This window comes from Lampetra planeri, chromosome 57 (assembly GCF_965212315.1).
Source record: "Lampetra planeri chromosome 57, kcLamPlan1.2.h2, whole genome shotgun sequence".
Lineage (NCBI taxonomy): Eukaryota > Metazoa > Chordata > Hyperoartia > Petromyzontiformes > Petromyzontidae > Lampetra > Lampetra planeri.
The window spans coordinates 6,651,090-6,673,545 of NC_136163.1; the positions used below are offsets into that span (position 1 = coordinate 6,651,090).

The following is a 22,456-nucleotide window of genomic DNA, read 5'->3' on the forward strand; positions in this document are numbered from 1 at the left end:
GAGTTCTGTATTATTTATGTCAATAAGTGGTGATGGCATATCTGCTTAAATCACTCCATGAGATCTCCGAGTAAAATATGTTGTTATTTTGTTTTACGATCTGTTTTGTATAGATATGTGTGATGCAGCCCTTTGGTTTGCGAGCGCTTATTGCACCAATTTGTGGTTGTGAGATGTTAACTCCATCGCCTGGTACGCAGGAGGTCGTGGGTTCGATCCCGACCCTGACGCCTGCTGAATATTTGGAGTCTGCGTCTCTCTCATCATCATCATCACGGTGGGTAGGAGATGTTAATTCCCTCGCCTGGTATACAGGAGGTTGTGGGTTGGATCCCCGACCCTGGCGTCTTTATATTTGGAGTTTGCGTGTTCTCCCTATGGTCGTGTGGATTTGTCTCCGCGTCTCTCCGGTTTCCTCCTCCACATTTAGAAAAACGTCCGTTTAGACTTTAGAGTATTTGGCTGCTGCTATACATTCCCACGTGACGAGCCACTTCGTTGAGCTATAATTTGTGATGACCAGGTCGCTTCTTTAACTGGAATTGCTCAGTGGGCATTACCTGGTAAAAATAGAAAGTTTAGTTTTAGTATAAATCTGCATGAGGTCATTGGCGAAGGAGATTGGTCTCCACACTCGCAAGATTCACAACATTGTATAATTTTCACCAGGCCTCGTGGTGGAATGTGCAGACTCCAACTGCGACCCACACACTCGTCTCTCTGGCCTCTCTCTGTATGTGCTGTGAAAAAAGAGGCCATTCGTCCGACACGTCGCCTATCATATATGGTTCTATCTCATTATTGTAACAATAACAAACCTGTCAACCCCTTATTAGTGCCCGACCTTATTAACAGACCAATTCAGAGCTTATTGGTCAACCGGTGCCCCTTATACATCTCAACGTTCATCCCACAAAGCCCCATCGCAAGGGAGAAACACAAACACATAGACACAACATCTTGTTGTTGTTGTTGCTGCCCGTATTGAAACGGCTGTACGCCGCATGGACCTGGAAACTCAGTTTCCCTGCACAAGAACACGGAGTTGTGAACCCTGATGGGTTGACACGGCACGCAATGAAACCGACGTGTCACTCACTGATGGATAAGTCGAGATGTGTTGCTCATTAGCATAATGGGCGTGGCATGTGAGTGACGTCACCTCGCGAGTCCAGTGCACCGGCACTCGCTGGTTTTCAGGTTCGTCGTCCCGTGCGTGCTCGCATTCAATACTTAACGTGAACTTCGCCATAATTAAAGTGACGGCGGTTCTCGGCCGTCGGTGGCTGCGTGTGTGGACGTCGCAGGGAGTCGTCACGAAAGTCGGAGAGGCCCGGTTACCGTGGACGGATTGAGAGCGATTCCCGCGGGGTCCCGGGGAGACCGTCCTCTACTAGTTTCCTTGCCGGGGGAGACGCCGCACGTCCCGCCGGGACTGCCCGCGCCGAAGCGTAGGCCTCACCGACACCGATCCTGTGCGTTGATTACGTTTAAAAAAACACATTGCCGTGTTTTACTTTTACCGTCTGCTGAGTTGGTGAGAGACAAAGAGGGCTTGTTTTTGTGGGGCTGTTATTATAATGTGTTATAATGCAGAATTTCGGAGTTTCCCTGCGATAACAGCAATGCTGAGCCATGTCCCGCCTCAACGTCGCGTTCCGTTCACGACACCGATTTAAATATCGAATCCCTCAAAACGATCACTTGGCTTTTACAAACTTGCACTCTGCATTTGATGACGTTCGGTCAAGCAATCTCCACGATCCGCACGCCCTGGCAAGACCCTCAATCGGCAGTGGATTGACTCGTTTACTGCGCGACGATTAGCGCGGTTGGCAACGTACGGTGCGAAAGAAGTTCAACATACATCTGGATACTTCTCACGGAGGAATCCGATGAGCTATGAAGCTCTTTTCCCCCACAGATGTCCAGTAGATGGATACACATGTACACGTCTCGGAAACGCGACGTGATTATCACGCGTCTGTTTTCGAATCTACGTGTTTCTCTTTCTGTATCTAGTATATTTACATCATATTTATCCATTTACATCCTGTAATTGACGTTATATAATCTGCATCATGTATTGAATCGTATAATATTACGTAATATTGACTTGTCGTGATCAAGTCTGAGGTGGGGAATTGTTCTCGTTTGTGTTTTTGAAGACCACGTTTGATGATGACAAGAACCATTACTCGTATCTGTAAATGAGGAGAAATCTCATCATAACTGAGAAATCAATCTTTAAACTAAGAGAACTCTCATCACAGCAAAAACAATCAAACGTGTAAATGATAGGTAACCCCATCATAACAGAGAGATCAGATCCGTACATGATGAGAAACATCGTCATATAAGAATCATCGGTTCGAGTCAAGCAACATACCAATGTGTCTGACGACGTTTTCAGTCGGTGTGTATTAATACAGTCCCCTACCAGTACCGGCTGGGTCATGTAGCCCGCATGCCCAGCCACCGCATGCCTAAACAGCTTTTATTCGACCGGATCGAGGGGGCTAAACGGGCGCGGCACGGGCTAGAGAAGAGATGGAGTGATGTGGTACAGGAGGACGTGGAGCTGAGAGGACTTGCCGATGACTGGTACCAGCGGTGTCAAGATCGGCCTCAGTGGAGGAGGCTCGTGAAGGACGCTACTGGGCAGTTGGAGCGCCGGGTGTCTAAAGCACAGCAAGTTGGCACAGTAGGGAGCAGAGGTGGTGCATCGGCCACTCGTCTCAGTCAGTGGACCCGTGGCACCTGCTGGGTCTGCCCCGTAACCTCCTGCCGGCGGCGTTCAACACTTGACGTGGCCTCAACGTGCACCTAGCCTGGCACAAGCGTCGTGGTGACGTCACCGCCACTTAGTGGCGAATGGCGGTTGTTTTTGTACCAGCTGTGACATAGACCAGAAGAATGATAACGAACAGAGAAAAGGAAGTGAAAGCTAAACAGTGCGAGATAATTGGCGCATTAATTTTATTTACAGAGAGGCAGAAAGAGGAACTGATTAGCCAAGTACAAACCCGTGTCATCTCGTTTACCCCATGCAATACTGTACAGTATCAAATCACACATGTACTGTGAGTTTGATATAAATGCACCTGTGTACATGTAGAGCGATTTTATCCACTGCTGGATGAGAGCCTCCCACGCCGTGCGGCTCGTCGAGGTAATTTGACCATACTTCACCAGACTGGTCAGTGCGGGGTGGTTGAAAATCACTTGCATATTACCGATGTGGTTAGAACGACATCGCAGCATCTCCGCCCTACTGTGACACGACTGCAGACTAGAATCGTCTGTGAAACACGTTGCCTTCTTTATGCCCTTGCACTCGAAGAAGAGCATGAATACCACGTGGTAAACATTTTATTTGATGGCAATAAGGATAGACGTGGGAGCATAGAAGTGCATTACAGCAATGAATTTGTTTGTGCACCGACTTCTGCTGCTCACCACGTAGCCACTGCGCAACCCCCTGAAAAATGATGACATTTACCATCGGGGAAGGTACCTTCATTGGCCTGGCTTTCCCAGCTTACCCTGTCGAAAAAGCCTTCTCTTTCCCAGCAAGCATGCCCTTGGCCAAACACTCCATACACTCCTGCTCTAGTCACAGTGCCACCACGAAAGTGCTTCGTTTTTGTTGTCGCTTAAGTAGACGCCCACGTTGCATTGCCTTGCCCAGCTCGCCTGCCTACACCTGTTTGCTCTCCTTGCTCCCAGGGACCATGTCCTCGGCCACACACTCGTGCGTCATCTGCGGCGAGGTGGGGCTGTCGGCGTCCGAGGTGCAGACGCACTTATTCATCCACGCCGAGGTCTCCCCCTCGTGCCCATTCTGCTCCCTGTCGAGCATCTCCCTCGACGAGCTCCACTACCACATCGCCGTGGCGCACGCGGAGACGAGCTCTGGCGTGCCCTCACCGTTGCCGCCGCCGCCGCCGTCACCCGCCAGTCAGGAAAACGGAGCGCGAGGTGGGGCGGATGGCAGAGAGGCTGACGATGCGCTGAGTTCGGCTCGACAGCGACCGGCACCTTCACAAGGCCCCCGGAAGAGTCGCAGCCCCAGCGGCGGCCAAAAGGCAACATCCTCGCCGGATGGTGCCGACACGACTGACGGCGCTGAGCCGGTGGTCGCCGCACGAGCCGCTGACTCGACCCGTCCCCGTGGGGAGAAGTACGGCAGCTTCCCGGGCAGGCTCGGGGAATCCCGGAGTGAACGGCGGCGTTTAGACGGCGGCGTCTCTGACCGTGGCTCCAAGGAGGCGGAGGCTCCGAGTCCCTCACGTTGCAGACAAAAAGGCGTGGAGGTGCGTTGCGGTGAGATCGTGGTTCGTGTGAAATTGTTATGGAAGTTGATGGCTTTGTTATCGACTCTTTACGTGTGGCCTTTTTTGTCAACTCACTGCTTGATGAGGGCGTCGCCATGCCATGCGGCTCGTAATTATTTTGACCATACGTCACCCCACTGGTCAGTGCAGGTTGGTGAAGGCAGGAAGCATAGACGTCAGGACAAAATACAGTTCTTCAGTGATTTTTGCTGCATTGACCTCGGCTGCTCGCAACGTAACCCCGCAGCGGCCAACAACCAATTTGGCAAATTCTAAAATCACCAAATTACTCAAATCGCAGTTACACACAGCAGCAATCATTGCCACCTCCTCACTGGCCAGGTGCTGAGTCACTTTGTGCACACAGGGATAGCTGCGACTGGGGGTACTCTCTCGATTGTATGAGATGTGAAGTGGATCGCTCCGAGACACCTTGCCGTATACGGCGTTTATATAAAAAAAATTGTTATTATTTTTCGCCCGTTTTATGCACGGTGGTCACCCATTAAAACATTATCCAAGCTCAGTCCTGCTTAACTTCAAAGATCTGAAGAGCTCAAACTCATTACACGCCACAGTGGTGAGATGTTAACTACCTCGCCTGGTATACAGGAGGTCGTGGGTTCGATCCTGACCCTGACGCCTGCTGCTGTATATTTGGAGTCTGCGTGTTCTCTCTGTGGTCGCGTCGATTTTTCTCCTGGTCTTCCGGTTTTGTCCCTCCACATTTATAAACACGTATTTAAGAGTATTTGGCTGCTGTAAATTTCCACACGATAAGCCACTTCATTGGGCAATCATTTGTGGCCAGGTCGCTTCTGGAAAAGATAGTATTTTGGGTGGTCTGGTCATAAGCATGCTGCATTACCATTGGGTATTGATTTTGGCAGTTGTGTCCGTGGCTGTCGTCTCGTAGGACGTACGCGTGGAGTGCCCGTTCTGCGGGCTGAAGGAGTCGGGGGAACAGCAGATCCTGCAGCATTTGCAAAGTGTCCACGCAGATGCCTTGGACACTCCTCAGAAGGCCGCGTCACGACCGTCAAGTCAAGGTACCGGAGGTTTAAAATGCCTATGACGCCAATGGCAGTCGTAATTAATACAAGTGTGAACGTGCGACGGTCCGCACAGTAATCGCTCGCTCTCTGAGAGACGGATAGCGACTCGTAGGTGCCGGGTACCACAGACAGACAAGCAGGAAGGGCAGCCATGCGGTGAGCCGGCGCCAACAAATTGCCTAAGCTCTGCGGTCCTCTGTCTATCAAGGTGTTATCAGTCAATTAATAAGCATTTGCATGTGGGAGGAAATCGGAGCGGCTGGAGAAAACCCACACGTGCGAGGGGGAAACGCTATCCCAAACAGATGGAACGGGTGGAGTCCGCACTTTGCTGCACCGCGTTCTCGCCGGCGACCCAGGGTATGGCTCCTTCTTGACCCCCAGGGGAAGAGAGTTTGTCAACGTGTGTGTGTGCGACCCACCAACCCTCGCCTCCCCCACAGCGCTGGATCGCGGGCGCGTGTCACCACCGCCCGAGCTCACTGCTGCCGAACACATCGACTTGTCTGCAGCGATAGACCCCACCACTTCCCCCTGTGAGGAGATTTCACTTCCTATGTCTCGTGACATAGGAATCCATGACGCTGGAAAAGGAAGCCCATGGCATGATAGGGGCGGTGACGTGGACCATTGGAAGCTCGTTTTGAGCTCCCTGCCAAAGTTCGTTGTCTGAATCCGGCAGGCTTCCCCCGGTAAACGATGCGGGGTGTAGTAACCGAAAAAATACGCGTGCATCTGCCTCACGTTATAGATCCCACGACGTAGGCCATGTGTGCCGGAATCTTGGTCAAAACCTGCCAAATTTTTGATATTTCTCGCAATGCCACGTCGCAACATTGTCCTCGGAGTTAACCTTGTGCCGCACAAGGACATCTGTCACCAGGGGGTCCCTCTCAGTCAACTTAACCCCCACGATCCTTCAACAGCACGGGGAGGCCCTCCATCCAGCAGTGGATTGACAGAGGCCCGTGCAAACAGGCCGCTTATTTCCAGGGTCGGCGGAGAGTGTCTGGCGGCCGGCCATAGGGGGCGGTGCTTTCACAAGCGGGTGTGTTGCCTCTGTAGGTGGGGAGCCGAACGTGGGCAGGGTCGCGTGTCCGGTTTGCGACGCCACCCTCTGCTCGGAACGGGAGCTGCAGCTGCACGTGGAACAGCATTTCTCCGGAGGTTCGTCACCGCTTCATTGGTCAACGATTTTTAGATGCAGAATCGGTTGTCGATTCCAAAAGCTGGCGTGATAATCAATTATAATTGATCGATTTTGTAACGATCGGACCGATTGGCACGCGAGAGCGCGTGCGCATGTTTCTACATGCGTGCGTCAGTGCATGCGCGCGTATACGCCCATGTGCGACAATGCGAGCTTGTGTACGCGCATGCGTGTGGGCTTTTGCACGTGCGAACGTGTGTTTGTTTGCGCACATGCGTGTCTACACTACACCCCCAGAGGGTGCAGTGTAGCGGTTAGCGCTACGCTGCGCTACGGACCAGGCGACCAGAGTTCGATTCCCGCTCACAGCCAACACCAGTGACGATTATCTGAACCGGTCCTGGGCATGCCCTTGGTTGACTTGGCCTCAAATGAGTACCCGGTGCGATGTGTACACATCGCCACTAGGGAGACAAAGGCGGCAGGGCGTGGTACTGGCTACCCACCCCCTCGTGTTGCCATGCCAGCCTTCGCAGGTAGTCACTAACAGCACTTGCCCCCAGAGTCTGTTGCAGGCTACATGGGGGATCTTTGTCTTTGTGTAAGTGCGTGAAATGCGTGTGTAAACGTTCGTATGCACTTTTGCATGCCTGTGTGAACACGTGTGTGTGTGTGCGCTTGTGTGTGTGTGTATATGTGCGTGTGTGTTTGTGTGCGTGCATACGTCCCGGGATGCAGGCGAAGTTGGCGCACTGGAGGATGAACTGCTGGCCGAGGCGCTGCAGAACGAGGAAGTCGTGCGGCGCCAGGAGGAAGAGCGGCGAGAGAGCGAGGAGTTCCGTCGCCTGCAGGTGTGAACGAGCGCGGGCGCCAACCGCAGAGGCAGCGCAGCACAGTGGGATATGGGAAATGAAATGATCCGAAATTTTCAGGAAGTGCAATCCATCACTCAAATCACCAAACAATTCCCAATGCGCATTTTTTCTGGAGGTACAAACGAACTCCATCTGGCGACCCCAGACGCCATCATTTTGCTTTCCAAACTCAACGTTGAGCCATAAACCCGGTCCGTTGAATTCGCAAAAAGATTTGGTCAGTGAGGTGTTACTGCACCATCACTCCATTCGTGAATACGATACTGGCCGTGAAGGTCCGTGGCCCCTTCGTTCTCCCCTGGATATCTGCGAAACCTCCTGGACATCTGTGGAAAAAGAGCTTTATAGTTCATCGGATTCCTCCAGTATAAATAAATATTCTAATTCCGGTCGACCCGGCCAAAGTGGGTACGTCGACCCCGGCAGTGACAAGCCTAGCGAGGGGTGGGGGGGGCCGACGTGGGGCCGCGTGAGCGTGCTGTTGCCACCGCCGCCTCAACAACCCGCGCCGTTGTGCCCGCCCGCCGTCGCTCCACGCATCAGCGCGAGCACGGCATGGACGGGCGCGGGGGCTTTGCGCGCCAGGCCCAGCGCAGCCTGCAGAGGGACATGGAGCGCGGCGCCATCTCCCCGCTGGAGCTCCACGAGCGCCGCGCGCAGCTCCTGCAGGGCCTCGCCGACGGCCGCGACGACGGCAACACGCGCACCGCTGGTGAGGGCCCGCCCGGCAACACCGCCGACGCGAAGCATGCGGCGTCCGGCGGCGGGGTAAGCCAGACAGAGGGCGGCGGTGTAGCCCCTTCTTACCTGGTCAAATAGAACAAGGCACCGCGGTGGCTAGGAGATGTTAACTACTTCGCCTGGTGTGCAGGAGGTCGTGGGTCCGATCCCGACCCTGACGCCTGCTGCTGTATATTTGGAGTTTGCGTGTTCTCTCCATGGTCACATTTCCACATGATAAGCCACTTCATTGAGATATTTGTGGCCAGGTCACTACTGAAAAAGCTATATCGCTCAGTAGGCCTTACCTAGTAAAATATAAACAGTATAGTACTTTTCTAATCGATTCTCATGACCACGAACCATCGAATCGTCGGTATAATAATTGGTATATTTTTTACAGTTTATACGAATTATGAAACCTTTCCCGTTCCGTTTCCAATGACGTATGTGTACATGTACGTTATTGGAACGAAACCGATGACGTACGTGACATACGTGTACGTCATCAGAACGGAACTGTAAGAAAAAATAAAATAACTTTATCGGTACTAAGGCTCCCACAAGGACATGCGGAAGGGGGTGTGGCACAGTTTGGCGCCAGCTATCATGGAGTGTGGTCGTGTCGCTACATATCTCTGCGTTGAGTACGGTGTCTTCAAAAAAACAACAACGGTGCTACGCCTCTCCAAATAAAATTAACGCTGAGCCGCTCGCACGTTCCGAGATTCGGCGGTGAACGGGACACCGCCCACCCTGCAAATTGTAGTCATCTCGGAACGGGAAAGGGTTAAACGGAAATATCACGGTCGGGTTACAGGAATGAACGAGACTTGAATGATTGGGGCAGAACAAGCAAGACGGAACGACGCACGACGTTGAACACACGAGGAGGGGGGATGTTAGCCGGGAAACAATTCACCGATTTAAATGAACTCCCGACGCACGGCACTCAACACGCTTGGGGGATTCGGCATGGTGCCATCTCATTGTGCAGCTTGGAATGTATCATTAAGATAATCGATTAAATACTTCAAGCCTAGCGTTGTTAATGGGTGCACCACAGTCAACCGATTGGCAGGTCACATGGTGGGTAATGCTTGGATGCTCCCACCTCTTCCAATACGTCCATTCAGCGTGGAAGATTAGACCAAAATACCCCATTGAGAGGCTCGCAAGAGCTCCCTCCGGTGGAGCCCCTTCCACCAGCGATGACACGAGCACGCAATTGCAGGTCTGCAGCTTCATCAACCTTTTAAATCCCTCCCGAGTACAAGCGCGTGTTAAGAATCTATGCGCATGCACGAACGCCTCTGGTCCTGTGCTAGCTGAAGCCTCTCCCTCCCCCCGCCGCCCGGCACTTGACCGCACGCTCGGCGGGGATCCCAGGCCTCACGGCGGCGCTCGCACGGGCCTACGGCACGGGCGCGGCGGTGCGGGACGTGGCGCGCGTTTGGCTCGCTGCCGACACGAGCCACTACCGGGGCGATGGCGGCGACCGGGGATGGGGCTGCGGCTACAGGAACCTGCAGATGCTCATGTCGAGCCTGGCGCCACTCGACCGCTTCAGCTTCCTGGGGCTGCAAGGTACAAACGTGGGCGTCTACCCCCCCCCCACCCCGCGCGCCCTGGAAATCTGATAGTCGAATAGTTTGTTTTATTTACAGGGTGCCCATCGCTCGAGGCGCAAGATGTGGTTTTGGGGAGAGAAAAAAAACGGCGACAGAATGAAATGATGTAGGCGGTGGGGGGCGTGCTATAAGGAGTGACCGTGATCGAAGGGTAATTAGGGATCACGAGAGGGTATGGGAGGGACGGGAAGGACTGGAGGAGCCAGGGGAGGGTAGAGGAAGAGAATGGGCAATGGTGAGTCAAAGTTGGGTTGCTTCCATATAATTTGCCGTGCTATATATCGGAATTTAAGTGCAATGAATAAGGGTCATTGCCCGAAACGTCGCCTCGTATTTATTAGTCCTCTTCAGGCAATGTTTTAACAAACCTGTTGAGGTTCACGTTGTGTGTGCTTGTGCACCACTGCCAATGCAGTATCACCAAATAATCAGGTCTCATTCGACTGATTGACTTGGTCTGTGAGAATTGTTCTTCAACTTACCGGTGAGCCGAAACAATAATGGTGCGTTAACGCTTGAACGCGTGACGATGTCATTTGTTTGGCTACGTCGGGTGGTGGACGAGCTTACGACACATTTTTGTGTAATGTTTTATCGATTAACCTGGATAATTTGCAGACAGAACAGAGTTCCGCTTTATATATGCATCGTGGGTATGTACACAACTTCGTCCCACTGGGTTAAAGTTCATGCCGCCCCCTCTCTGGCCTGGTTTGGCAGGCGGCGCCCGGATGCCGGGAATCCCGCGGCTGCAGGCGCTGGTGGAGGCGGCGTGGGAGCAGGGGTTCGACCCGCAGGGGGCGTCCAACTTCGCCGGGAAGCTGCGGGGCACGCGCGCCTGGATCGGCACCACGGAGCTCTACGCCCTGCTCACCTCGCAGCGAGTGCGGTGCGTGCGGTGTGTGCGGTGTGACCAGCAAATACCGGTTACACCGTATTGTTTTGTGTCGCTATGTGAGGAAACCAATGCGGAGTAGGGGGAGAGGACATACAGACTCAACACAGAACGGCGCCCAAGTTGGGAATCGAACCCGGGCGATTCTAGCCGAGGCACGAGCAGCACCCTTGCGCCAGCTTGCCGCCCTGCCGCCTTGCTTTGCCGTGTTGATTTGGGCACCACGGTGGCGAGATGTTATCTCCCTCGCCTGGTATGCAGGAAGTCGCGAGTTCGATCCGGATCCTGATGATACTTGCTGCATATTTGGAGTTTGCATGTTCTCTCGCTCCCTGTTGTCACGTGTATTTTTCTCCGGGTCCTCCAGTTTTTCCCTCCACATCACGCTTTTAGAGTATTTGGCTGCTCTAAATGTCCACATGACGATAAGCCATTTCGTTGAGCCATCGTTTGTGATAGCCAGGTCACTTGTGAAAAAGAGCTATGTAGCTCAGTGGGCCTTACCTGCTAGAATAAAACATAGTTTATAGTTTAGTTTGACGGTCTCCCATCTGCTCCACTGGTCCCGCGTGCACAGCTGTCGTGTCGTGGACTTCCACCGCGCCACGGGGGAGGGCGGCACCCACCCGCTGCTCTTCGCGTGGGTCACGGATTACTTCCGGGGCGGGAGTCATGAGCGGGTGCCCCCGCCGGCTCAGCTCGTGGTGTCCACTCGGCTGCCTCCGCTCTACCTGCAGCATCAGGGTGAGACCTGGCGCGTAACGAACATTCGCCAGCTGGTGGTGGTCATCATCATCATCGTCGCCGCCGTCGCCACTTAATTAATTCCGCGCCACCGTCCCATGCAGTACATCTTGAGGCACGAGAGCAAAGGGCTTTTTGAGATAATTACTCACTGAGGAAGTCACTGCAGACGAAATACAATGTTCGCAAACAACGCAGTATCGACAATGTAACAAATGGGAATACAAATTTAATAACAAGCTAAACTGTGCTCGGGTCTTCTCTGCATTGCCCACTTGGTACAGTTGAAGAGGAGTCGGAGACTGGTGAAGAGCTTCTTTATTCTTTAAACCACAGCCACACTCGTTCCTAAAACCAACCCCGAACACGCGTTTAACAGCCCCTCTTAAACCCTCCATCTCCGCCCTCGTTCCCAATACACGTTCCCAATACACATCTCCATCTCGCATGCCGACGTCAGTGCCCTTTAACCCTTGACCCCCGTCTAGTGCGTGTGATTTCATGTCTGCGTGGTGCGAGTGCGTGATAGCTCGCAGATCCCCTACAGTCACCAATAATATAAGCGTTGCTGATGATGCCGTTTCTGAGGTTGTTGATATCGCTGCTATTTGTCGGTGATGTTTTTGCTCAGCATTTTCACACTGCTGTGAGTGATAGCCCTCCTTATTGTCCTTGACCTTTCTGACCTTGCTGTGCAGGTCACAGCCGCACGGTGGTGGGGCTGGAGGAGAGGCGAGATGGCACTCTGTGGCTCCTAATCTTCGACCCGGCGCACAGCGCGCAGACAACGGACCGGCTACTCCGTGCCGCCACCGGTAACACCGCCGCCGCCGCCGCTGCCACCGCAGCTCTCCGCCCGTTCCGTCGGCCCGTCGGGGCTTTGCGGCACCGCCAATACCAGGTTCTGGCGGCCGAAACGACGGAGCTCACCGACGCAGAGAGAGAGGTCAGCGCGTACGAGAGTCATGGCCACACGCACACACACCTCCCCTACAGACAAGAGGGCACGGCCTCATAGGGGAGTGGGCGGTCAGAGCGGATGCCCAGGGTGCAAAGCTAGGAGGGGTGCCAAATATGTATCCGGTATAAAACCGGATACATATTTGGCACCAAATAGGATTGTTTTCAGATCTCTGGAGGGTAACCACACATTAACAGATCTCAAGTCACTTCTGTCACTGCGAGACGCCCTTCCAAACTAGAAACGGTGTTGCCAGGTCGGAAATATTCCCCCCCAGCACCCGATTAGTGCGGCTCAGGTCCTCGCAGTGGTGGACAAATATCGCTTGTGGGCCTCGATTCCATCTCAAGCCGGAAGAAACGAGGCTCATCAGGCCGTAGGTTCCTCGCCCATTCATCTTGTGTTTTGTACGCGACATAAAAGCGTGAAACGTATATTGGGTTACCCTCCCTAAGCCGTTGCCATCTCTCAACAAATAACATCATTATCAGAGTTGTTTCTTTTTGTTTGCATTTTGACTGCTTGTGTTGTGGTTATTGCAAACATGATCCCTTGTATAAAGGTGTCAAGTTTTGTAGCAGTTGGAAGGGTAAAAACCTATTACCAGTGGACTGTTTTCAAGGGGCGATTCGTCACTCGTCGTCACAGTCCGGTCGTAAATCACTCCACCGATTTCTCTCCATTGCCCGCACCTCTCGCTGCGCACTCCCATGCCCGGCACGTACCAACTAACTTCTCTCTCTCTGTGCCATCGTTGTATTCTTTGCTCTCCGGACGCAGGCCCGTCGCACGGCTTCCCAGGTTTTCGTGACCGAGAGGATTCCCTGACGCACCGTGGTTGGGGGACCGCGTGGCGGCCCGCTCCCTGCCGCCCCTACAAGCGGGGGGGGGAACCCTCCAACCCTCCCGTCACTCGACACGGCCGAGAACGCCTTTGCCTCGCTTTGCTGCAACGAGTCCCAAAGTCGACGAGACTAAAATGACGATGTCAGGATTCAGGACGGCCGTGGCGTCCACAAATGCATTGCGGTTTGGAGATTTGCGCCTTCTGTTTGCCAAACGTGCCTGGTGCCTTGTGTACGGACAGGGTGGTCAAAACAACGTCGTCAAGTTAAGAACATTACAATGGCTCGATTCATTGCGCTGCAGGCTGGGAGATCGTCGATTGAGGTTCGGCCGCCAGGCTGATGGTGGCACGAGGTCGCGCTTTCTCACTTAACAGTGGGCCGGGTTAAGGCTGCCATCTTCCACTCAAACATCACAGTGAGAGCTGCAGATACTCACCAAGTCTGCCCAGGGATAGATCACAGTCTTTTTTAAAGCTTGCAATAAAGCGTTTTTATATTTTTGAAATGTATTTTTAAGTACGGTTGTGATTGCGCACAATGACGCCCGTGTGCCTACGCCAGGGTTCAGCCCCTCCTGTTAGTGTAGCCCCACCACGTGATACTCATACCCAGCCCTGAGATGAGGAAAATATTTAAAGTGGTGGATGATGTCATGTTCTGATGACCGAGTGAAGCTGGTGGTAAATGATCATGATTGACCTCCGATTAGCACGGTTGGCTACGTACGGTGCGAAATTTCTACGTACATACATTGTGAATGTTGTGTTGTGGGTTTACTCTCCAACACACCGGTGTGCTGTACTAGTACCGAATTGGCATGTTGTGTTTACGTGACAAACCTTACCAATTGGCTGCGTCGGGTGGTGGCGGGTTTAACGACACATTTACGCGATCTAACCCGAAAAAGCGGAATATGAACCTACATAATCGATTCTCCTTGTTTTTCCTCTCACTCACGTGGGCCTGACCTTCCTGCGCTGCTTCTAAACTCGCTCATCCTGGGCCATCATCTCCAACATCCAGTCCCGCGCATCCCCGACACACCACCTCGCTTCTTGGTCTACCTGTACCTTTACACCTTTTGATAATTAATTGACGATTATGTTTCAGCAGTTTAGGGGAATTGAGACATCCCGGCGTAGACGCTTACTTTTTCAAAAACAAATCTTTGCCGATGATGATTTGTGAATTTGGTTGGTATTTGAATTCGTGAAAGGAAGCTCGATTGCCGTACCAGCCGAGCCGGATCTTGGCCCCGGTGAAGTCCCCCCCCCATCATCATCACCGTTGAGAGATGCTGTCATCACAAACGATTCACCCCTCGAGCGTCGATGTAAAAATGTTTATTCCGGTGTTGCGTCGCCGGTTGTCGTGATGAGATGGAAGGCGTGCACACGAGCGGGTGAATCGACGAGCGAGCTTCAAAATAATTGGGCCAATAATACTTTGTCATTGTGTGCACTACTGCGCGTGTCCTACGACAGTAACATTAGTGCTTGGAGGATTCCACCTCCCGCGTCGTAAAACAAAGGCAGGCAACGCTTCAAACGGAGCCTCGTGCATATGAAGCCGGCAGGTGAATGAAGACAAAAGAATCGACACGCTATCGTGGAGGCCTGTGGTACTCCACGGGACACGACATTGCACGCACGCAGCCAGGGTCGACAATCACGCTCCTCCGACGCGTCGCGTAGGTAGAGTAGTTTGTAGTGTACTCGAGCGTGGGGCCTCTCAGTTCTCGTCACTGTCCAGATCGGCGGGGTTAAAGGTCGGGTCATCGTCCTCATCGTCGTCTTCGTCAATGTCCAGGTCCTCCATGTCTTGGAAGAGCGACTCATCCACCTCCACGTTGTCTCCTGCGCAGGGCGGGGGAAGGGTGCGGGATGAGGGGTGCGGGATGAGGGGTGCGGGCGCATGAATCCCACTGCTCACGGCTTCCAACAGAACCACAGTGACCAGTGCGGTGCCCCCCCACCTCCCGTGCAGCGCGGCAAGGAAGGAGATGACTTGTGGCAACACCAGAAGCCACGCACACACGCACGTGTACTATACAATGTGGATTTATATTGCATGGACATTTTCCCCACATCTCAAGGCACTGTACAGAAAGGTGAGCAAATTTGTTTTGTAAATAAAGGGGCAGTGAAAGTCTATCGGTGCCTGGGTCCCTGCGTGAGTCTTTACAAAACAATGTGAATTTATGGAGCAGCGTCTGCAGACGCTGGCTGGGGGAAAGGCGGTTCCACAGAAAGCGGCCAAAACACCTCCCACGGAGCGAAGGTTGACTTGGAACTTAACATCAAGCACTGGATGCTCGCGCACAGCCCGATCTGTGCGTCTTCCCTGCACCTCCGATTAGGGCAGGTGGCTACGTACGGTGTGAAAGTAGTTTGGCATACATTCATACGTCTCGGAGTGCCGACTACCAGCGTTCCCATTTCTGCCGCACCACCCAGAGCAAATAAGTGTGTGAAATGAAAGCGGGTCCAAGGTGCTGCCAAAAGGCACCACCCACGTACCTTCCTCCAGAAACTGCATGTCGGACGTGTCCAGGTTTCTGTCCGTCTCAAACAGCTGCTTCCCTGTGTGTTTAGAGAAATAGAGTTGGAGGTTGGCGCATGTGGGTCCATTCAACATCAGCGGTTATACTCGAGGTTTATGCTAAAGCAGGGGTGGAACCTTTCCATTCGTGATTATCCATCACTGCACAAGTGACTGTCTGTCACTGAAGCATATTAGCTGCACTCATCATGCACGAGAGGCAAATATTTTCGACCCAACAACAATAACACGCGCTCAAGTCACTGCTGTGAGCACAAGGGCCCCTCTGGGTAGCTGGTCAATGCGCATGTTACTTTTCACTTTCAAAATTCATTGTGCTATACGTTGACGTTTCCATATCTGTGGTGCCTGCCTTCATCAACCATCGCTACATTCGTTTACTGAGCTAATAACAAATACAACGTGTAATTGAGTCAAAATGAACACGATCTAACAGGCAGATATATATATACAGTAGACTTATACGATTTGTGGATTAACCGCGCACCTGAGATTTACACATTAATTACTCATGGATTTTCCCTTAAGCCCAAATTAATCATCTAAAGACAGTTATACACTATGGGAACCTCATTTGCCAGTAAAAATATGATAATTGGTTTTTTACCCTTCTATCTGGCAACAACAAAAAACCAATTATCATATTTTTACTGGCAAATGAGGTTCCCATAGTGTAGATGCTTGCCCCGAGCTCTCATACTCTGATGGTGCATTGTCGTTGAGTTGTGCGCCTTTTGGCGTCATCTGGTCCAACCCATGTGAGACTAGGCTCTAAGGAAAGCTGTCTCGGGTGTGGACCAATCAACTTCAAGGACAGTGCACATTATCAGAGTTATGTCTTTTGTTTGTATTATGACTGCAGGTATTGCGGTCTGTGCAAACATGACTCCTTGTAAAAAGGTGTCAGTTTTGTTGCCAGATAGAAGGGTAAAAAACCAATTATCACGACAGTTATACATTGTTATTCTTGGAAATGTTTACGACAAGTAACGTGCTTAAACCGAACAAATATGTGCTCCGGTTAATCTGAAATCCACGTGATCGCCTCTACAGAACAATAGTTGCATATCTTTACAATAGTGGGCGGAGTTTGATTGACGTTGATTGGCGTGGCTCTGCTATCACCCACTTAGTAGGCCGAGTCTGCTGTGTGGGAGCAGGAAAGTTGTTATCGCAGAGCATACGCGTCGATCGTTAGTATTCTATCTAAATCGTTAGTTGTGCTTACAAAAACAGATATACCTATATTAGTGATTTTTGGGACAGATCTGCAGAAAATGTATATTTTTGGATTATCTGCCATTTTTAATTCGCGGCCGTCCTCCCCGTCATTAGCGCTGCTATGCGAGAGTGTGCTGTACACACAACTTCTCTACTGAAGGCTCTCAGCATGACCATGTTTTTCAACTCGCAAAAATATAAAGACGTAACAGGTGAAGGTGCAGCCCTGTGCAATTGGTTGCTCATGCCACTACTGGCAGAAGGGGCCTCCCGTTGAGGGAGCTCTGGAGAGAGTACCCTGCTCTGGAGGATATTTCGCCTACTCATCCACGCCAACCAGACAGTCCTGGGAGAGATCGGAGTACCCACACGGTCCCCGGCGACATGCGACAGCCGTGTCGTGACGTTACCTGAAAGCTTCGATTTCCCAATTTGCTCCTCCTCTCGCAGTTGTTTCTTCTTTCTCATTTCCAACCTCTCTTGGTCAAACTTCGCCTTCCAGGAAAGGAAGTTTTCGATCGTGACTGGTGTGCCATGGAAGGTTACCTAGGGCAACACACCGGGTGGGCGATCACGGTATAAGATGCTGTGCTGTGACCATGTACGTATTTTTCGAGCGCTCTCTGGTGTGTGTTTTCGGGTTGTACCGCGCGTGTCCCGATGTTTTGCTCCACACGTGCTGGAGCTGAAGAATCTCACGCCACTTGGGAGTGAGATGTCGGACATCGTGCTGAATAACAAGTGCCACAACCCGAGAGCGAGGCGGCACAACGGTGGAAACCAAATTTGACATTCGAAACATTACCCGCAAATTACTCATTTGGAATATAAATAGTCATCAAATGCCTCCCCAAGTGAAAAAAACTTTGCAGGACCCTCTGGAAAAAGAGTAATGGTACTCAGTGAGGCTTTCCTGGGTAAACAAGCGTGATAATACTATTAGGTTATGACGAGTACACCCAAACTGCAAGCTAAACTGAAAAACTAAACCAGGGAAGGCCCACCGAGCTATGTAGCTTTTTTCAGAGATCGCCTGGCCACAAATAATAGCCCAGCGAAGTGGCTTATCACGTCCAAATTTATGGCAGCCAAATACTCGAAACACATGCCTCTAAATGTGGAGGGGAAAACCGGAGGAACCAGAGGACCCGGAGAAAAGTCCACACGACCACGGGGAGAACATGCAAACTCCAAATATACAGGCGTTAGGGTCGGGATCGAACCCATGCCCCTCCTGCACACTCGGCAAGGTAATTAACATCTTGCCCCCTCTGCAACAAGTGGAATAGCTCCGCTCTCGTCCGTACCTTTTCGGCCTCCTCGGCCTCCCGCTGTTGCCGCTGCAGGTCCTCTTCTTTGACAACTTTCATCTGATCAACGAGCTCGTTGAGTCGCTCCTGTACGGCGGATGCGAAGGTGAAAATCATCGCCATGCCCAGGTTCTCCGTGGCCTTGGTATTGCACACGTGCACACGTGACACACACACACACACAAGCGCACCGTCAAATTTCGAGCACAACACCCAATTTCTTGGTTGAGGCGACAAAAAAACCTCGCAAACGTTCAACTGAAGAAAAACCCATCGGCAGCACAGCTCCAACAGGCTGGCTTTGCACAGCTCAGTTGTGCAGTAAAACAAAAGAGGTAAAAGTCAATGTGTATTTTTGGGTCATCGTTGGCCCTGTTCAAGCACGAATGTGCCAGTGGACAAAAATGTGGGAGGTTCTGGGTCATCGCTGGCCCTGTTGCCAGCGCCGAGGCCCCCACCTGCTCCTCCAGCAGCCGTGTGATGTCGGCGACATCTTCGTCCATCAGGTTCTCCTGGCCGACCACCTCGAAGAGCGGAGGTTCGTCGGGGTACTTTTCCACGTATGTGAACTTGAGCGTGACCTGCACATCTGCGCGACGCAGCGCAACCGACGAGATTACGTGTGGTTGGTGGCGGTTAAGTAGGGTGTTGAGATATTGGTGGTGATGGTGGTTGAGTAAGGTGTGGGAGAGGTGGTGGAGGTTGAGGATGCTATTGGGACGGTGGCAGTGGGTGGTATTGGTTGGATTGGTGATGCAGGTGGTTAGGTTGTGGTTATGGTGGTGGTGACTGTGTGAAGTGCTGGGATGGTGGTGTCACATGGCATGAGTGACGTCACTTCGCGCGAACACATTCATTTTACAAAACGTAAATGATCGAAAATCCAAAACATGATAAGTCTTGAAAAAAACAAAAGATTTGAAATCCGCAACCCATCCCGAGTGCACGATGAGTAATGTGGCCATACCTTGATTGCTGTCGTCTCCGATGTCAGAAGTCAGTGTGATCGTGAAGGCTGGCGGTGCGTCTGTCAACACTGCCAAAGGGTGACAAGACTTGTTAGCAGGTACAGTAAAACCTTGGATTGCGAGCACAATTCGTTCCGGAAACGTGTTTGTAATCCAAAGCACTCGTACATCAGTTGTGATCACGTGACGCTCGGCAGACAAAGCGTATACACGTACTGCTCGTGTTGCAAGAGCTCGCTCGTTTATCAAATTAATATTTATTTAAAAAAATTGCTCGTCTTGCAAAACACTCGCAGGCCAAGTTACTCGCAATCCAAGGTTTTACTGTACCAGGGATTTTCAGAGTATTTTTTCCCATAATTTTATTCAAATGGTGCTATTGCCATTTGTCATGAATAATATTCCTATTCAAATTCCTACAACGAGCTGCGCACCGCCTTTTGTCAGAGGACAGCCCTGTTACATGATCCATATAACCACTGTACAAGTATTTCCAAGGTCATTTAAGCAGACCTCTATGTTCACACAAGAGGCACACATATTACTTGCTCTGCGACGAGTGTTCGGCGCATGTCAAGCAAACCAAACCATTTGGTTCTCAGAGCTGAACATTTTTACTTTTGTGTGTGTAACTCACTAAACTGAAACCCCGGCCCGATTTGAACCCAGGCCTTCGGTGGCACTGGCTCATTATCGACAGGGCATTATCCCCAAGTCACCCAACCCATCTCACCAATACTCACTCAGTCTCCTTGACTGTTGCGTCATACTTAAGGAGAGCACTTTACGTAACAAGGTACGAACTCTGTTTAATCACCTGGATTTGAACCCAGGATTCCAACGGTGCCGGCTGAGAGTCGCCTAGCAGGGATCTCCATGCAATGAGGATCCCCAAAGAACCGGCGTTACGAGTGCCTGGCTAGGATTTCTGACAGCAGAGCCTGTTTCGACTTGCGTGCGACTACTATTAAGCCCACGCGTGCATGCATTACATACAAACATACTGCAACGATGCAGGCAAAGTGCTGATATGTGCTAATTACAGTGGGCTCGATTAAAGCAATTTTTCAAATCAAGAATTCAAGCTGCCTTTCATGAGACCCAAATTAATAATTGGTCTCGCACACACCCACACATTGATGTAACGTTGAATAATAAACATAAATCGACCTCGATGGATTATAATTAGAATAGCTTCTCACGTTCACAGAGGCATTAAAACATTTCAGTCAAATAACAGTAAGTACTATACATAAATACGAATATAAATGTGCTCATTATGGCACTTGCCCGAACAAGAAACAGTATTCCTAACTCTGGCATCAGCTGTTTGTGAGATGAGCAATGATTACTCTCAAGCAAAGGTGACCAGTCCAATCTGCCGGCGTGACAGCTGCAAATCCCACCGCCACTTCTTCACAGTTTTCACAGGTACCGTATATCTAGAAGGTACCGTATACATACCGTGTCAACCCACACGGTTTACCCGTTTCCCTGTACAGGGAAATTGAGTGTTCAAGTCTACACGGCGTACAGCCGCTTCAATACGGGCAACATAAAAAAATCTGTATAAGGGCACGGGGTGACCAATAAGATCCGATTGGTCTGTTTTCAGGTCGGCACTGATAAGGGGTTGACAGGTATGGGTATACCACAGTTAATTGATCGTCGGGTCACGAATGGTGGGGTAAAGTGCGGGTATTCCCATCTCTTTAATTTCTGGCGTGGAAGAGTAGGCAAATACCATATAAAAGAGCTCTAGAGCTAGGAGGTTCATCTCCCAGCAGTGGTGTAAATTAATCACTCTATAGAGCGCTTTTCATCGATTATCTCAAAGCGCTGTACATGACACAACAGCAGCAGCAGCAGCAAATGAGCGAGACATTTCATGGCTGCACCTTTAAAAAATCACTCGGGGTGACAAAAAAACCCACCAAAATTGTAATCCGAATCCTGATGCCATTTAATTGAGTCCATTTATCTAAAACACGGTACTTTAATGGCAAATTGTTCAACCAGAAATTAAAATGACTGCATTGTTTAAACACTCTCATCACGCACAATCAAACGCAACCACCCAGGCCCTATAACGCAATTACATGCCAAGATGACGGATTAAAGAGACAATATATATTGCAGTTGCATGCACGTGGGGCTCGGTATGGAGATAAAACACAGACGTGGGTCTAGGTATGGAGCTAAAACACACACGTGTATGCAAGCGAAGATAGACCGGCCCTCGCTCAAAGCCTGGAGAGGCTCTGGGGAAGCAACACCCCCCCGCACCTCCAATAAGCACGGTTGTCCACGTGCGGTGCGAAAGAAGTTCAACAAACGTCCTCTACGCGTAGGAATTTCACTCTCAGACGGCTTGGTGGATCAATGGTCAAGAGCACGAAGCTGGCACCGCCACATCCTGAGTTTGAATCCGCGCAGTGGCGCGTCAGTAAGACGGCTTCACAAGCGTGGGGGAATTGTTACTCTGAGCCCAGTCGGCAATGAGCGCATGCAGGGAAGAACTTGAAGCAAGTGTCACGGCCACTCTGAACCAGACACGCAACCTGACAGCGCTCACACCAAAGACAGCAGACCGCTGGCTCACCGTCTCCCATACAGCCACTCGCCGAACCCTTCCCAGTGGGATTACAGAAAAGCCCCGGGGCTTGAGCCCAGCTTCTTGGCAGTGCTGGCTCAGTGAACCATGACAGAGTCGTCGTGAAACCGTGAAGACGCCCACACCCCGAGCAGTTCTGGCGCGGCACCCAAGACACGGCGCACACCGTGAACCCCGATAAAGTTCTGACAACACCGAGGCCTCGTCGGCGAACTCGCGCAGCCCCGGGCTCGCCTGAATTCACCGCCCGTGACGGATCAGATCCCCTGGCCGTGCGGTCAGGCAAGGCGGGGGCTCGCACCTCGGCGCACCCGTAACCCACCCGAGAAGCAGTCCGGGTAGATTGACTCGAGCGCTTCCAGCTCGTTCCTCTGCTCCTCCTCGTAGTCCATCGCGGTCGACTTCGCCCGCCTAGTCCCCCATAGGCCGTACAATCGTGACGCGTGGAAGGGGGAAGGTGGTGGTGGTGGTTGTTGGTGGTGGTAGTGGTGGAGAGAGCGACACGTGGAGTCGACGCGCGATTGCTCGGGTCTGGCTCGCGGAGTCGCGATCGCGCGATCGGCAA

General features: G+C 51.7%; 2 protein-coding genes across 4 annotated transcripts; one reads left to right on the forward strand and one right to left on the reverse strand.

The window, feature by feature from the left end:
* The first annotated feature begins 1,137 nt into the window (after positions 1-1,137).
* On the forward strand, positions 1,138-15,369 carry ZUP1 (zinc finger containing ubiquitin peptidase 1). Of its 3 annotated transcripts, XM_078618400.1 has the most exons (11): positions 1,140-1,475; positions 3,730-4,316; positions 5,254-5,386; positions 6,458-6,559; positions 7,281-7,393; positions 7,961-8,129; positions 9,527-9,724; positions 10,489-10,657; positions 11,241-11,407; positions 12,106-12,353; positions 13,149-15,369. In XM_078618400.1, the coding sequence occupies exons 2-11, from the start codon at positions 3,735-3,737 to the stop codon at positions 13,194-13,196; spliced, it is 1,929 nt and encodes a 642-aa protein (XP_078474526.1). In that variant the 5' UTR covers positions 1,140-1,475; positions 3,730-3,734; the 3' UTR covers positions 13,197-15,369. The 3 variants fall into 3 exon arrangements, with proteins under 3 accessions (XP_078474524.1, XP_078474525.1, XP_078474526.1); XM_078618398.1 differs by having other exon boundaries at positions 1,138-1,475; positions 12,106-15,369; XM_078618399.1 differs by having other exon boundaries at positions 1,138-1,451; positions 12,106-15,369.
* Positions 14,544-22,456, reverse strand: RWDD1 (RWD domain containing 1). The gene is made up of 7 exons (XM_078618401.1): positions 22,214-22,456; positions 19,277-19,345; positions 18,768-18,898; positions 18,307-18,450; positions 17,410-17,545; positions 15,736-15,798; positions 14,544-15,072 (listed from the first exon to the last, which is right to left on the reverse strand). Exons 1-7 carry the CDS (start codon positions 22,281-22,283, stop codon positions 14,948-14,950), a joined length of 738 nt encoding a protein of 245 aa, XP_078474527.1. The 5' UTR covers positions 22,284-22,456; the 3' UTR covers positions 14,544-14,947.

Excerpts from the sequence above, each read along its gene's own strand:
- ZUP1 (XM_078618398.1), top strand. The coding sequence starts at position 3,735 with ATGTCCTCGGCCACACACTCGTGCGTCATCTGCGGCGAGGTGGGGCTG. Across the intron at positions 8,130-9,526 it reads CGGCAACACGCGCACCGCTG|GCCTCACGGCGGCGCTCGCA; the intron begins GTGAGGGCCCGC and ends CGGGGATCCCAG. Across the intron at positions 10,658-11,240 it reads CTCACCTCGCAGCGAGTGCG|CTGTCGTGTCGTGGACTTCC; the intron begins GTGCGTGCGGTG and ends CCGCGTGCACAG.
- RWDD1 (XM_078618401.1), bottom strand. The coding sequence starts at position 22,283 with ATGGACTACGAGGAGGAGCAGAGGAACGAGCTGGAAGCGCTCGAGTCA. Across the intron at positions 17,546-18,306 it reads AGGCCGAGGAGGCCGAAAAG|GTAACCTTCCATGGCACACC; the intron begins GTACGGACGAGA and ends GTGTTGCCCTAG. Across the intron at positions 15,073-15,735 it reads CATGCAGTTTCTGGAGGAAG|GAGACAACGTGGAGGTGGAT; the intron begins GTACGTGGGTGG and ends CGCCCTGCGCAG.